General features: G+C 56.1%; 5 protein-coding genes across 5 annotated transcripts in view; 3 read left to right on the top strand and 2 right to left on the bottom strand.

The window, feature by feature from the left end:
- Window positions 1-105, top strand: part of VDAG_00769 (uncharacterized protein) — a gene marked incomplete at both ends in the record, with an annotated part of 716 nt that extends 611 nt beyond the window's left edge. Inside the window, one exon of the mRNA XM_009652146.1 lies at window positions 88-105. Coding sequence (XP_009650441.1) covers window positions 88-105 — 18 coding nt within the window. The remainder of the gene's footprint in view (window positions 1-87) is intronic.
- A 170-nt stretch (window positions 106-275) lies between these two features.
- On the bottom strand, window positions 276-1,771 carry VDAG_00768 (polygalacturonase; the record flags this gene model as incomplete). The annotated part of the gene is made up of 2 exons (XM_009652145.1): window positions 276-1,015; window positions 1,102-1,771. The coding sequence occupies 2 exons, from the start codon at window positions 1,769-1,771 to the stop codon at window positions 276-278; spliced, it is 1,410 nt and encodes a 469-aa protein (XP_009650440.1).
- Window positions 1,772-3,336: 1,565 nt separating this feature from the next.
- VDAG_00767 (D-arabinitol 2-dehydrogenase) lies at window positions 3,337-4,337 on the bottom strand (the record flags this gene model as incomplete). The annotated part of the gene is made up of 3 exons (XM_009652144.1): window positions 3,337-3,537; window positions 3,589-3,702; window positions 3,756-4,337. The coding sequence occupies 3 exons, from the start codon at window positions 4,335-4,337 to the stop codon at window positions 3,337-3,339; spliced, it is 897 nt and encodes a 298-aa protein (XP_009650439.1).
- Window positions 4,338-5,389: 1,052 nt separating this feature from the next.
- On the top strand, window positions 5,390-7,736 carry VDAG_00766 (dihydroxyacetone synthase; the record flags this gene model as incomplete). Its single annotated transcript, XM_009652143.1, has 4 exons — window positions 5,390-6,694; window positions 6,746-6,907; window positions 6,958-7,626; window positions 7,725-7,736. 4 exons carry the CDS (start codon window positions 5,390-5,392, stop codon window positions 7,734-7,736), a joined length of 2,148 nt encoding a protein of 715 aa, XP_009650438.1.
- A 606-nt stretch (window positions 7,737-8,342) lies between these two features.
- VDAG_00765 (C6 zinc finger domain-containing protein) lies at window positions 8,343-10,281 on the top strand (the record flags this gene model as incomplete). Its single annotated transcript, XM_009652142.1, has 2 exons — window positions 8,343-9,598; window positions 9,762-10,281. The coding sequence occupies 2 exons, from the start codon at window positions 8,343-8,345 to the stop codon at window positions 10,279-10,281; spliced, it is 1,776 nt and encodes a 591-aa protein (XP_009650437.1).
- Between the last annotated feature and the right edge of the window lie 2,608 nt (window positions 10,282-12,889).

Below are 12,889 nucleotides of genomic sequence, written 5' to 3'. Positions count from 1 at the left end.
TGGCGCTGCTGACCGTCTGCCTTTCGGTGCCGCCGTCGTCGCTGTCGCTGGCGTTGTCGGCATTGTTGCTGCCTCTAAGTGCATGAGCGACATGTCATGGGATAGGAGATGGAATGGATTTTTGTATCAAACCCGGGCTATAGCCTCTTCTTAATGTCTGCCTGTCTAGGCAGAGCTATCTAGTTTCCAACCCTGAATCCCACGTCATAAATCATGAGTTCCACATTGTGCCCTTGCTGAGACCCTGATGCTCGACTCCTAAGCAACCACTTGGTTCAGTAGTCCCGGACAGGCCAAGGAGCCTCGATCTTTGCCTTCTCGGGATTGGTGCACCTGTCCGCCAGCGCAGCCTTGGCCTCCGGCGAGTCAAACGGCACGCAGTCCACACCGAGGCCGCCTTCAACGCCGTCACAGATGATAACCGACGGTCCGCCGCAGGGCGACGTGACGTTAAAGTTGACAAACTTGACATTTTCGCAGCCCGCGCCCTCAGCAGGCGAGCAGCTGACGCGCGCAACAGCACGACCGCGGACGCCGGACGAGTAGCCCTCAAAATTCTCAAACAGGACGTTGGAGACCTTCATCTTGGATGGGAACTTGCGGCACGTCTCGGCATTGACGTTGAAGTAGCACGAGTCGAGGAAGATGGGCCAGTCGTCGTTGGCCGAATAGAAGTTGCGGAACGTAATGTTGTCAACGAATCCCTCGGCGACGTTCTCACCGGCCCAGACCTTGATGCGGGCGCCGTTGTTACCGTTGAGCATCCAGACGTTCTCAATGACGACATCCTTGACAATGACATACTCGCCCTCATATTGGCCCAGGGAACCGATCGACTGTCCGTGTGAGTTGTTGCAGTACATTGTGTCGACGTGAATGTCGGTGCTGTTGGTCTTGGGCGAGAAGCAGTCGTCGTCCGAATCGACCCAGACGCGGTTAATGCGAATGTGGTCAACGTTGAGAGAGTTGAAGAAATCGCCGTTCTTGGGCTCGACACCGGCGCGGTTCGATTGCGCTGAGATGATTACGTCCTCGTAGAAGATGTTGGTTGCTTTCGAGGTCAGCCTTTGCCATTCCGCATCAGTAGATGGGGAGACGTACAATCGACGATGAAGTTGTGCCAAACGGGCGAATTCTTCATGAGAATGCCTTCAACGTGCAGGTTGTCAATATGCTCAGCAAAGAAAAGCACAGGGCGGAGGTAGTCATTGTCGGGGTCAAGGATTCTGCCTGTGTCAGTCTCGCGTCTGCAGTCAATCAAAATGAAGAACACTGACTCGGCGCCCGAGAACTCATTCCACCAGCGCTGGCCCTGTCCATCGATGGTACCCTCGCCATAGATCCTGACATCCTTGCCACCCCATTTCCAGAACATGAGCGAGCGCTGAAAAGGGTGGTAGAAGGCGTTCTTCTGCCACTTCTCAACATTGTCGGTGAACTGGATGGTGCCCTCGAGGTGGATGTGAATGTCGTTGAGGAAGGTCAGATCGAGGGGCTCATCGATGACGAAGAGCTGATCCTTGGGCAGATAGACAGCACCACCGTTATTGGCGCTCTTGATGGCATTGAGAAGGTCGGCCGAGATATCGTCCTCGGCGTTCTCGGAGGCGCGAGGCGTGAAGGTCTTGCGGCAGTGGGGAGCACGCTTCGCAACAGGATGCTTCTCACGGAACTCTTGAATATTGCGAGGAACGCCAGCGGGGAGGTCGACGGCTACGGCGATCACCGAGGTAGCAGCCGCAAGGGCAGTGAAGAGGGCGGAGACCTTCATCTTGGGCGTTCTGGGCGTGCTGTTGAACGGGGGCTTGATGGCACTGGGTCGAATTCAGCGTGATCCGACAGAGAGTCTGGCCAGGTAGAGCAGCCGACGACTCTTCTTATACTCTGAACGCGCTGCATCATGGTGTTGGCGCGATGTCTCGTCTTGGCGCTGCGTTCTGTGTGGATATTGCTCTCAATGTGCGATATTCTGCACCTTTGCGGTGTCGGAAACCTTTCGGATGGCTGGTTCGGGAGCTGCCCCCGGGAAAGTGGTGATGCCAAGCATTTTAAATATGTACCCAGGAGAGTAGTTCCCCGCAGTCGCGATGACCCTGGTCAATTGCTGGTTCGCTCTGGTGCCGAGTTGGCGATGAAGATGCTGGGAAGGCTTCCACTGATGGATTCGCGGTGACGGACGGACCCATTGTAAGCAAGGCGAAGCGAGGTTCGACCTATCCAGACGTGCCGTTCCTTTGGTAGCCTTGGTTCGTGACAATGGCATACATCATGGTCGAGGCCATGAAGAGTCCGGCTAGGCGTGATGATGGGGAATGTTGCTTGGAAGGGGTTGATGGTTGGCGGGATATCTATGTGGTGGAGTTGGCGGGGAAGGCAATCGCGACGGAGAAATTCCCCACGATCTTTCTCCTCTTATCTTGTTCTTGTCACTCTCACCCGCCCCACTACGTGATCAGATCAGCCATACTCTGTCGTTACCTCATACGCCTACTGCTACCAAAGATCGTCGAGACGTAGAATACCAAGACGTCCTACAAATACCAAGATGCCACCACTCCCGACCCAGGGCATTTCACAACGTCAGGTCTTGGCAGAGCCTCCAAGCCACCAGGCGCCACACTCGACGCCAATGCTCTAGATGCCGAGTATCCATCCTCTCTGGGCCAACAAACAGTCGCCGGGACCCTTGGACAACAGACTGCCGCCCCCCATGGACCGCCAAGAGTCTGCCCCCGCCATCTGCCTTTATCCTGTCGCTCTTGATCCGGCCAGAGTCCCTCTCCATTGGCGTACCTGGCCAACGTGCCTGGCCAAGGTGCCAACCCATGGCGCGCAGCTTTCGGTACGCTACCGACGAGCAGACGTAAGCTTCGTGGAGATCATGCCTGCCAACCGCCTTGGGACCTGACAACAGTGGATGGAAAATCGTCTTCCGATGCTGCTTATCTGGATGTGGCACGCACTCGGACGCGTTGCTACTTCTTCTTGGCTGCGGGTGCCCTGGCTTGCTTGACCAGCGCCTTTGAGCGTTGCCTCTTAGGGGCACCGGACCGACCCATCGCCATGGTTGCGAGGTGATTCCGGAAAACCAAGAAATACTGATTGCGGGGTCGGCAGAAGGCGGAAAACCGCGCTCTTCGCAGACCCATCACCGACCGGCTCTTCGGGACATCGTAGGCAGGCGGGAATTCGAAGAAAAAAGGCAGCATGCCCTGAAGGCAATTGCATTACGTTGTCTGTCAACGCTGAAATCCATGTCACACCCGCACGCCTCAGTACCCATTACGCCCTCTGCTTCTCGTTCGCTTCTCATCCCGGTCAATAAATCAATTCGGATCATGCCGAGGCGCAGTGCCCTCCATCCACCCGAAGGTCGGCACCCGTCATGAACCGGCTACCCTCCGACAGCAGGAACACAACCGGCGCTTTGAAGTCTTCGGGTACGCCAAGTCGGTTGAGCATGGCGCCGTGCATCCACGTCTTCTCGACTTCAGGCTCAGCCGCCAGAAGCTCGTCCGTCATTGCCGTCCGGATGTACTGTCATGGACTTGTCAGCGATGAAATGATAGGGAAGGAGTGGAATCTTACACCAGGCGACAACGTGTTGACTCGGATGCCGTACTGGCCCCATTCTTGGGCTAGCGAGCGGCACATCTGCTGGACAGCCGCCTTGCTCGTGTTATAGGCCGAACATGTCAGGCCCTGAAGCTGTCAGTCACCCTTCTCGCGAAGTAACCAGACGGTCGAGTACGTACCCTGTTGGCAATCTGCCCCGACATGCTCGCAATGAGCACGACGCTACCTTCTCTCTTGCGCTCCACCAAGATCCTCGCTGTCTGCTTGGCCGTCACGAAAACACCCACGACGTTCACCCTCTGGATCCGCTCAAAGTCGGCAACAGGATAGTCCAGCGCCGGCACCTTCTGTTGAATCCCCGCACAGGCAATGGTGCCGCCAAAGGGCGCACCGCGGGCTTCCGCGGCGGCGTCAATGTCCTCCAGAACGGCCCGCGTGGCGTCCTCGTCCGTCACATCGCAGCGATGATAGGAGACGTGCTGGCCACGCGCGGCGGCGAGCTTGGTCAGGTGGTCCCACTCGACAGGCGAGGGTGACTCCAGAATGTCGAGACAGGCGGGATGGCCTCCCGCCTCGAGGACGGCGAGGGCAAAAGTGATGCCGAGGCCACGACCGCCTCCTGTGATGGCGATGGTCTTGGATGACAGAGAGAATAGGCTCGTGACTGGTGTTGAGGATGCCAAGGGATCCTTCTGTTCAGGGAGAGGATACTCTGGCGAGGCCGGTAGCGCGATGTCGCTGGTTGCTGCTGGGGGAGCCATGTTGCGATTGTAGTTGCGTGAGTACTGAAGTGAAGAGCTTGTGTATAGCTTCAGGTGCACGCTTTTACCCAGGTCGGAAATGATGGGCTAATAGATGAGAGGATCGGGACGCTCTTGGGCACGCTGAAGTCATCGTGGGCAAAGCAAAGAGCTACTTGCCATATCCATATATGAGGGCATGGGCAAGTTGGGGAAGTTCGCTTGGACTTTCATGGCAGCTGCAATCGGCGAAAGCATGAATTCCGTGCCAATTAATGATGAAGGTCGAAGCGCAGCTGCAAGCGCATGCAGAAACGTACAATGTATGGTCTTGTCTTGTGGCCACAGGAACTGTTGGGGTTCTCGGATCCAGAGCTGGGGCAGTTGCAAGCGCAAACAGTGGCGAACTCAAGATTTCGGGGGTGCTTCGGAGTGGTAACCCCTCCAACCTCCCTACCAGCGGGACCTAAGGGCGACTGCAAGGAGCCCCGCCCCTAACACGGCGGGGCTCGACAGAGTGAGGAGGGGTCATCTGCACTTCTTCCCTCTTGCATCTTCTGCCTCAAAACATGAGGATTGAGACGATGAATGGGCATTCCTTGCGCTTGGTAAAAACGCTCGAGATGGAGTTGTCATTTCCGCCATCATGACCATTATGTTCGCTACTCAGACCTCAAACCCGATCTGGTCGCCCTCCGACTGAAGAGTACTTCAAGCAGCTCGACTCAGGCGTCGGCCCCGCCTCGAAGCCTAGCCCGGCGCTTGGGAATTCTCCTTTCGTTGGGTCTTGTCCAGGTTCTTTCTCAATTCCGTAATGTTTGGCACCGGAGAACCACTTCGTCCATGTACATCCCATTTCGGTCTTCCGAGCCACCAGCAAGACATGTCCGGCCTTGGCTGCCGATATATCTAGATATATCTAATGGGCTTCAATGCTCATGGGGGCTGCCTCGTGCTTTCCTGTGTCCTCCACTGTCAGGATTCATTAGCCGTTCTCAACACTCTGTCGACGACGTTGCTTTCTCACGGCACTCGAAAATTACCGAACATCAGACGGATCTAATACCTGCACAATGGCACCTAGTGCAGTCCCTGTCGACCAGGGGCTTGTCGACCTCAACGCCATTTCTGCCGTCAACGGTGCTAAGCAACCGAACACCTTCTCGCTTTCGGCCACACAGAAAAACGAAGTTGATCATGTCCTCAAGACGTTCCGCTGCCTCATTGCCGATTTGTGCGAGCAGTTCAAGGGTGGCCACCCTGGCGGTGCCATGGGCATGGCCGCCATTGGTGTCTCGCTATGGAAGTACATCATGAAGTACTCGCCATCAAATCCCAACTACTTCAACCGGGATCGCTTCGTCCTATCCAACGGTCACACATGTCTCTTCCAATATACATTCTTGCACTTGACGGGCTACAAGAACATGACGCTCGACCAGCTCAAGTCCTACCACTCGACTCGTACCGACTCCATATGCCCTGGGCACCCCGAGATCGAACACGAGGGCATCGAAGTGACAACGGGTCCTCTGGGTCAGGGTGTCGCCAACGCTGTCGGTCTCGCCATGGCCACCAAGCATCTTGCTGCCACGTACAATAGGCCTGGTTACAATGTGGTCGACAACATGACATACTGCATGATTGGCGATGCCTGTCTGCAGGAAGGCGTAGCTCTCGAGGCCATCCAACTTGCAGGCCATTGGAAGCTCAACAATCTCGTCATCATGTATGACAACAACCAGATCACCTGCGACGGTAGCGTTGATCTCTGCAACACAGAAGACGTCAATGCGAAAATGGAAGCTTGTGGCTGGGACGTCGTGTCCATCGAAGACGGCAATTGGGATGTCGAGGGCATCGTCAAGGCCCTTACCCGAGCTCGTGCTAGCCAAGAAAAGCCTACATTCGTCAACATCCGCACAGTCATCGGCGTCGGCAGTGCTGTCGCTGGCGATGCCAAAGCCCATGGCGCGGCTTTGGGTGTCTCTGATGTCGCAAACATCAAGAAGAGCTTCGGCCTGGATCCTGAGAAGCATTTCCACGTCTCCGAGGAAGTTTACAATTACTTCAGTGAGGCCAGGGAGCGTGGTGCAAAACTCGAGTCGGACTGGAACAAGCTCCTCGACAATTACAGTGGCGACTTCCCTGAGCTGGCTGCTGAGTTCAAGGATCGTGTTGCTGGTCGGTTCACCGCCGACTACAAGTCACTGATCCCCGCCAAAGAGGACTTGCCTACCACACCCACGGCGTCCAGGAAATCGGCCGGTCTGGTGTGCAACCCGCTGGCAGCCAAGCTTCAGAATATGATGATTGGCACCGCCGATCTCTCGCCGTCGGTTAACATGATCTGGAAGGGCAAGGTTGATTTCCAAAATGTGAGTTCGTGCTGTGTCTTTTCCAAGAGTGCGCTTGCTAATTAATTACAGCCCAACCTGAAGACAGCTTGCGGGATCAACGGCGACTACTCTGGCCGTTACATCCATTGGGGCATCCGCGAGCACGCGATGGCTTCCATCTCCAACGGTCTCGCTGCCTTCAGCAAAGGCACGATCCTTCCCATCACCTCCAGCTTCTTCATGTTTTACATCGTGAGTACTCTGTTCCTGCTTTTTGCTTTGTGATCATCTGACCAAGATAGTACGCCGCTCCTGGTGTCCGCATGGGTGCCCTGCAAGGCCTGCAGCAAATCCATATCGCAACGCACGACTCTATCGGTACAGGCGAGGACGGCCCTACACACCAGCCTATTGCTCTCGCGTCACTGTACCGCGCCATGCCGAATATCCTCTATATCCGTCCCTGCGACAGCGAAGAGACGGCAGGCGCCTTTTTGGCTGCACTAGACGCTCCTAATACTCCGTCCATCATCTCCCTTTCCCGCCAAAACCTTGAACAATACCCCGCTCACACATCCCGCGACGGTGTTCTTCGTGGCGCCTATGTTTTCCAGGAAGTCGCGGATGCGGACGTCACCCTGATCGGCATCGGCGCCGAGATGGTCTTTGCCGTCAAGACGGCTGCACTCCTAGGCGAAAAGTTCGGCATCAAGGCGCGCATCGTCAGCTTCCCGTGCCAGCGCCTTTTCGAGAGGCAGAGCATCGCGTACAAGCGAGAGGTACTCCAGTACAGGAGCAAGGCGCCACGCGTCGTTATCGAAGCCTACGCCGTCAACGGGTGGGAGAGGTATGCCGATGCCGGTTGGTCCATGAGCACATTCGGGCACTCGCTGCCCGGACCGGCGGCGTACAAGTACTTTGGGTTCGACGAGGCTGTCATTGCACCCGAGGTTGCAAAGCTTGTCGAGGAAGTCAGAAGGGAGGGCGTTGAGAGTTTGAGGGGCGAGTTCAGGGATCTGAACAACACAAGGCATTGATGACGGGCGCTGGACGAAACTGACATTTGCAGATGGATGGCTAGGGAGATCACGGAGTTGGAGGCTGCATGTTCTAACAAGTTGTTACCCGAAAATAATGAAGTACTATTTTCAAAGGTCGTCGTCAGCTAAGCTGCAGGACATTGAAACCCAGTTGTCATGGTCAGTCCAGCTCTGGTCGACGACGCGACAGGGGCAAGAGGGGACATCAGATGAGCGAGATGGCAATAGCGAGTCACTTGGTGAGCGGGTTACATCCGTCGGGACGATGATCTTGGCTCAGAAAGCTTGGCTAACCGCTTTCGCTGTAGTACGTCTGTCGCCCTGAAGCAAGGCGCTTCCAATTGCCATTGATCGTCGTCGGTTTGAGTCAACAGCTTTCATGACCACTCACCCTCCACACCACCTTTCTTGGCCAAGTGCGCTTCGAGTTGCCCTCCCTTCCTCACACGTAGAAGCTATACTGGCCATTCTCACCGCATCACGACAAACGACCGGGAGGACACGGCGAAGCACTGGCGACAGTGCCACATCAATCTTCTGTTAAGCGGCTCGACATTTGTCCTTACGTCTCGGCAGGCTCATGAACTCGGCAGTGATGCCCATCTAATGGGGGCCGCTCGCTTGCCAACCACATCACCCCTCCCAACATGCCTGACGGAACAATCTCTTCACTCTCGCCGTCGTCTCCTCTCTCTATATCCATACCGAGGTCGAAACATAAGAAGAAGCGAACCCGCACAGGGTGCCTCAATTGCCGTCGCAAGAAGCGCAAATGCGATGAGGCCCATCCCGCGTGCGGCGGCTGCGCTCGGCGGAGAGAGGTGTGCCGATGGGGCCTCAAGGTGACGTTTCGGGACGAAAACGCGCAGACCATATGTAGGGATCACCCGTCTATGAAAGCGCCGAAGAGGCGACCGAAGGGGTTCGAGATCCTAGACGTCACGGATGAAGTCATTCGGGAGTATCACAACCCAATTGACTTCGAGGTGGACAGTGAGGAGGGGGAGTCACCGCGATGCCAAGCCGTGCCGTCGCCTGTGAGGAGGAGGTACGAGGAACCAAGAGGCAATCGACAGCTTTGCTTGCCGATGGAGAGTGCAAATCTTAGAAACCAGGAACCGACCGACTTGGCCGACTTTGGGGACTCCCCTTCGGCAGCCTCGCACATTATCACTGACAGCGCTGTCGCCAACCTCCTGCTCTTCAGCCAAGGTGGAGCGAATGCGTCGCATGACCTGGCAAGCTCCTTATCACAGCACACCCAATTTGACTCGTTGGAAAGGCTACCGGTGAACCCTATTGTCCACGAGTCCCCGAGTCTCGAACACGTCTTTGAATTCGGGGAACAGCTCTTCAGCCCTGAAGGGTCGTACGACGATGGCATCTTCCTGCCGGGATCGGCTTACCATGAGCTGCACTCGACCCTCAGGAACCACCTCATCCAGGAGGTGAGGTCTAACGTTCCAACACGACCTGGAACCCCAACCCAAGGCGTTGAAAATGTCTACAAAGAGCACTCCGTCAGGTCGGGCACATCTTCAACAAACGACGAAGTTTTCATCCAGAACGACCTAGCCTCGGACCATGAGCCCCCGAGACTATCCAAACAAGAGGAGATTGTGCTATGGAAGAACTGGTTCGAAGAGATATCGCCCTGGCTAGACAAGTTCGACAACCAGTGTAATTTTCAAAACGTGCTGCCCACCATAGCTCGCGATCACGACCACTTGCGATACTCCATGCTCGCCCTGTCGGCTCGACAGCTCGAGCTCAAAGACTCCAACCGAGCCACAGACCGCAGTCTCGCCCTTTACCAGGAAGCCATCCACCTGCTTCTCCCCCAGCTCTCGACCCGAACGACACCAGTCATCGCGTCCTGCGTCGTCCTCTGTGTTCTTGAAATGTGCAGCTGCTCCCCCAAAGCCTGGCGCCGTCATCTCGACGGCTGCGCCAGTCTCATGGAAGCCGTGCAGATGACGGGCTTCTCCGGCGGCCTGGAGCAGGCCCTCTTTCTGGTGCTTTCGCCCGCATGGACGTCTGCGGCGGCCTCATCTCCCTCCGTCAAGACCCTCATCCCCGCCTCCCGCTGGACCGGCTCCTCGCGCAGCGCCCTCATCGTCCCTCGACGCCGACGTCGTCCTTCTTTCCGCTCGATCCACGACGTTCGACATGTGGGCCAACTACTCCGTCTACCTCGTCGCCCAGGTCCTCGATCTCCTCGCACCCCTTGCCGCGGCTAAACCCGGGCGGCCTCTTCTTCGACGGGCCCCGCAGCGACGCCGGCTACCGCACGTCGTGGGCGCGCCTATGGCGGCACGTCGAGGCCTGGCACGCCCTTCGCCCGCCCGCGATGCACCACGTCCTCGCGACGCCGTCGACGCCCTCGGACCCGTTCCCGACCGTCCTCTACAGCAATGCAGCCGCCGTGTCGGGCAACCAGCTGCACCACACGGCCGCGCTGCTGATGCTGCAGAACCGCCCGCCGGGCCTGAGGCTCGCGCCGCGCCCGAGGTCGGCCCTCTGGCACGCGCGGCGGATCTGCGGGATCAGCATGACGAACCACCACCACGGCGCGTGGACGAATAGCATCCAGCCGCTGTGGATCGCTGGGCGGTGTATGAGCCACCCGGCCGAGCATGCGGCCATCCTGGAGCTGCTGGGGAGGATCGAACGGGAGAGTGGGTGGGGGACTAAGTGGCGGGCGGATGATCTTAAAGATTTCTGGGGGGATCTGGGCGAGGATTGAGGACTTTCTTTACTGATATTTTTCGGCACAGGCGGTATTGAGCTGGATAAGTTGTCGTGACGTTATCTTGCTTCACCGACTGGATGTATCGCATTGTAGATGGACGTCAGTGGAGTGGTCTGAGTGAGGGGACACTGTATGCTTGTAAGCAGAGGTATGGAACAAGGTGATCGAACAGTAAGTGAAATTCAATGAGAGAAAACCAAGGACAGCAGTTTTCGGTGTATGCCAGGCGACTTCTGGTATTACAGAGGTCGTTGCAATACGTTTTATCACCTATCTTCCTCACATGACAACCAGTAGTCCAGGCCAGCACTGCTACCGGTCTTTTATAGCGTCGGATGTGCTATGACCTTTCAGCTTCACATCGACACCGCTTCTCCCTGACATTCACGCCCGCGACTCGATCTCCGCACATCGCCTAGGTCCAGGACGTCAACAGCAAGTCGGCATCAGCCACGATGCTTGAATCACGCCCTGAAGCAGGCCCGACCATTGAGGCGGTGTCTGAGTTTGATGGAGATATGACCTGCTACGCAATCACGGAATTTACCTGGAGCGATCTTGACACAGACTCTACTATGATTGTCATGTGCAATAGAAAGAATCAGCCGGTCTCTGGCTGGGGATGCAGAGGGCTTGGCCAACATTCTGAAGACCATCGGTGTTCAGAGTCTTGATTTAGAACGAGGTTGGCAGCAAAGCAGACCAGACTTTGTCAGTGTCGTCGCCGCGTTCTGCGGGACGTCTCTCAGCGCATGCCTTTCCAGAGTCTTCCACAGATGCTCTCTGATGTCCTGGCTGTTAAAGGTTACCGGTTGTCACATTTAGGGGCAAAGGTTAAGCAGACCTTGAGCTGCCACCCCTATTCCTGTGGGAACTTTCCCCTTCTTCAAGCATCGACGTCTCGGGAGGACTGAGGAGATACTATGGCGCTGCTTGTGATCCTGATGCGTGGTACGATACATTGATGAATAACATATCCCTGAGAGCTAGGTCCAGCACAATGACTTTAAAAGAGATCCTCTGTAGAGAAAAGGATGTTTATCCTAAACATCTGAAGCTCGAGTGCCTGGATTATTCTTGATACAGCGAGCATACGCAATCAACGTGACTACCCATGAAGTTTGCGCATTGGCAAGAGAGAGACAGGAAAGTCACGACATTGGTCCTAAACCACATATTATTTACACTCTATTCATTGGGCTTACGGAGTGCTTGAAAACCGGCGCTTTCAATCTTGCATTTCACGATTCACCTCAGGATTGGCGAGTATCGCCGCTGTAGGAGCCTACTGGCGCAATGAAACATCAATACTGGCCAGGGACGAGATCAGAAGCGCCATCGCCCTTGAATCTCACGCTCTGAGTCTGCATGTTGGGCGTAATAGTTTTGAGCCCCATCCCGTCGGTTGTAGTCCTCACGTTCGCCAAGCCAGGCGTGCAGTGCAAGTCTGGTCGGCTAAGCGGGCAAACGTCATGGCACCGGCGTTCTGGCGGGTGAGGAAGTTCCACGCGATCACCCTAGCAATGTGTGCCCACGCCCGGCTGCGGACTTGACCCTCCGGCTCGGGCGATCGGCGACGGATCCGACGCTGCTGCGCTTGCAATTGCTCTACCAGGCTGCAAATTGACTGCCGAGGATTGTTTCACCCAATGTTGGCCGATCTCGCGAGTCATTCTGGCCCAGGAAAATGGTCTCATCAGGGCTGCGTACATGAATCTCTTCTGCCCGTGGGGTCCCCGCGAGTGTGGAGAGAGAGGCCCGAAGGCAGGAATAATGTGGAATGATGCGGTGTGCGTCCGACTCGTTCTGATACCCGGTCAATGTCTGGTGGCATTGGGGTGATTATAACTAGCAACGAGACCCACGATCCCCGGACTCCAAGCAAATCAACATGATACCTTCCCAGCTTTGAAAGCGGTCTTCCACTTGATTCATCATTTCGTTTTGTTGATCGCACCGTTTGACGCAGAATTTCCATTTGTTGTTCCAAGCTTTGTCCCGTCGTCCCCTGTCCCGAAGGCTGCAACAGAACACCATGGTTTTCCTCACGGGGAAAGCCCTGCAAACGCAGATCACGATAGCCGCAGGCTCGGGATTCTTGCTCTTCGGCTTTGATCAAGGTGTTATGAGCGGAATGCTCACCGGCGATGCCTTTACGCGAACCTTTCCTGAGATCGACACAAGCGACAATGCCAATGGCAGCGCCAACTTGCAAGGCCTCGTCGTTTCAATTTACGAGATTGGCTGTCTTTTCGGTGCTCTGATCTGCCTGTTCTGGGGTGAGCAGCTCGGTCGTCGCTGGAGTATCATGATCGGCTGTGTTGTTCTAAGTGTCGGTGCCGTGCTTCAAGCGTCGGCCTATGGCATCCCGCAAATGATCATTGGAAGAATTGTCGCTGGGCTGGGCAACGGCATGAACACGAGTACCATTCCTGTTGGCAT

The sequence above is a fragment of the Verticillium dahliae genome, genomic scaffold, assembly GCF_000150675.1.
Source record: "Verticillium dahliae VdLs.17 supercont1.1 genomic scaffold, whole genome shotgun sequence".
Classification (NCBI taxonomy): domain Eukaryota; kingdom Fungi; phylum Ascomycota; class Sordariomycetes; order Glomerellales; family Plectosphaerellaceae; genus Verticillium; species Verticillium dahliae.
Note: the sequence above shows the minus strand (reverse complement) of the source record. Positions and strands in the feature narration are given on the sequence as shown.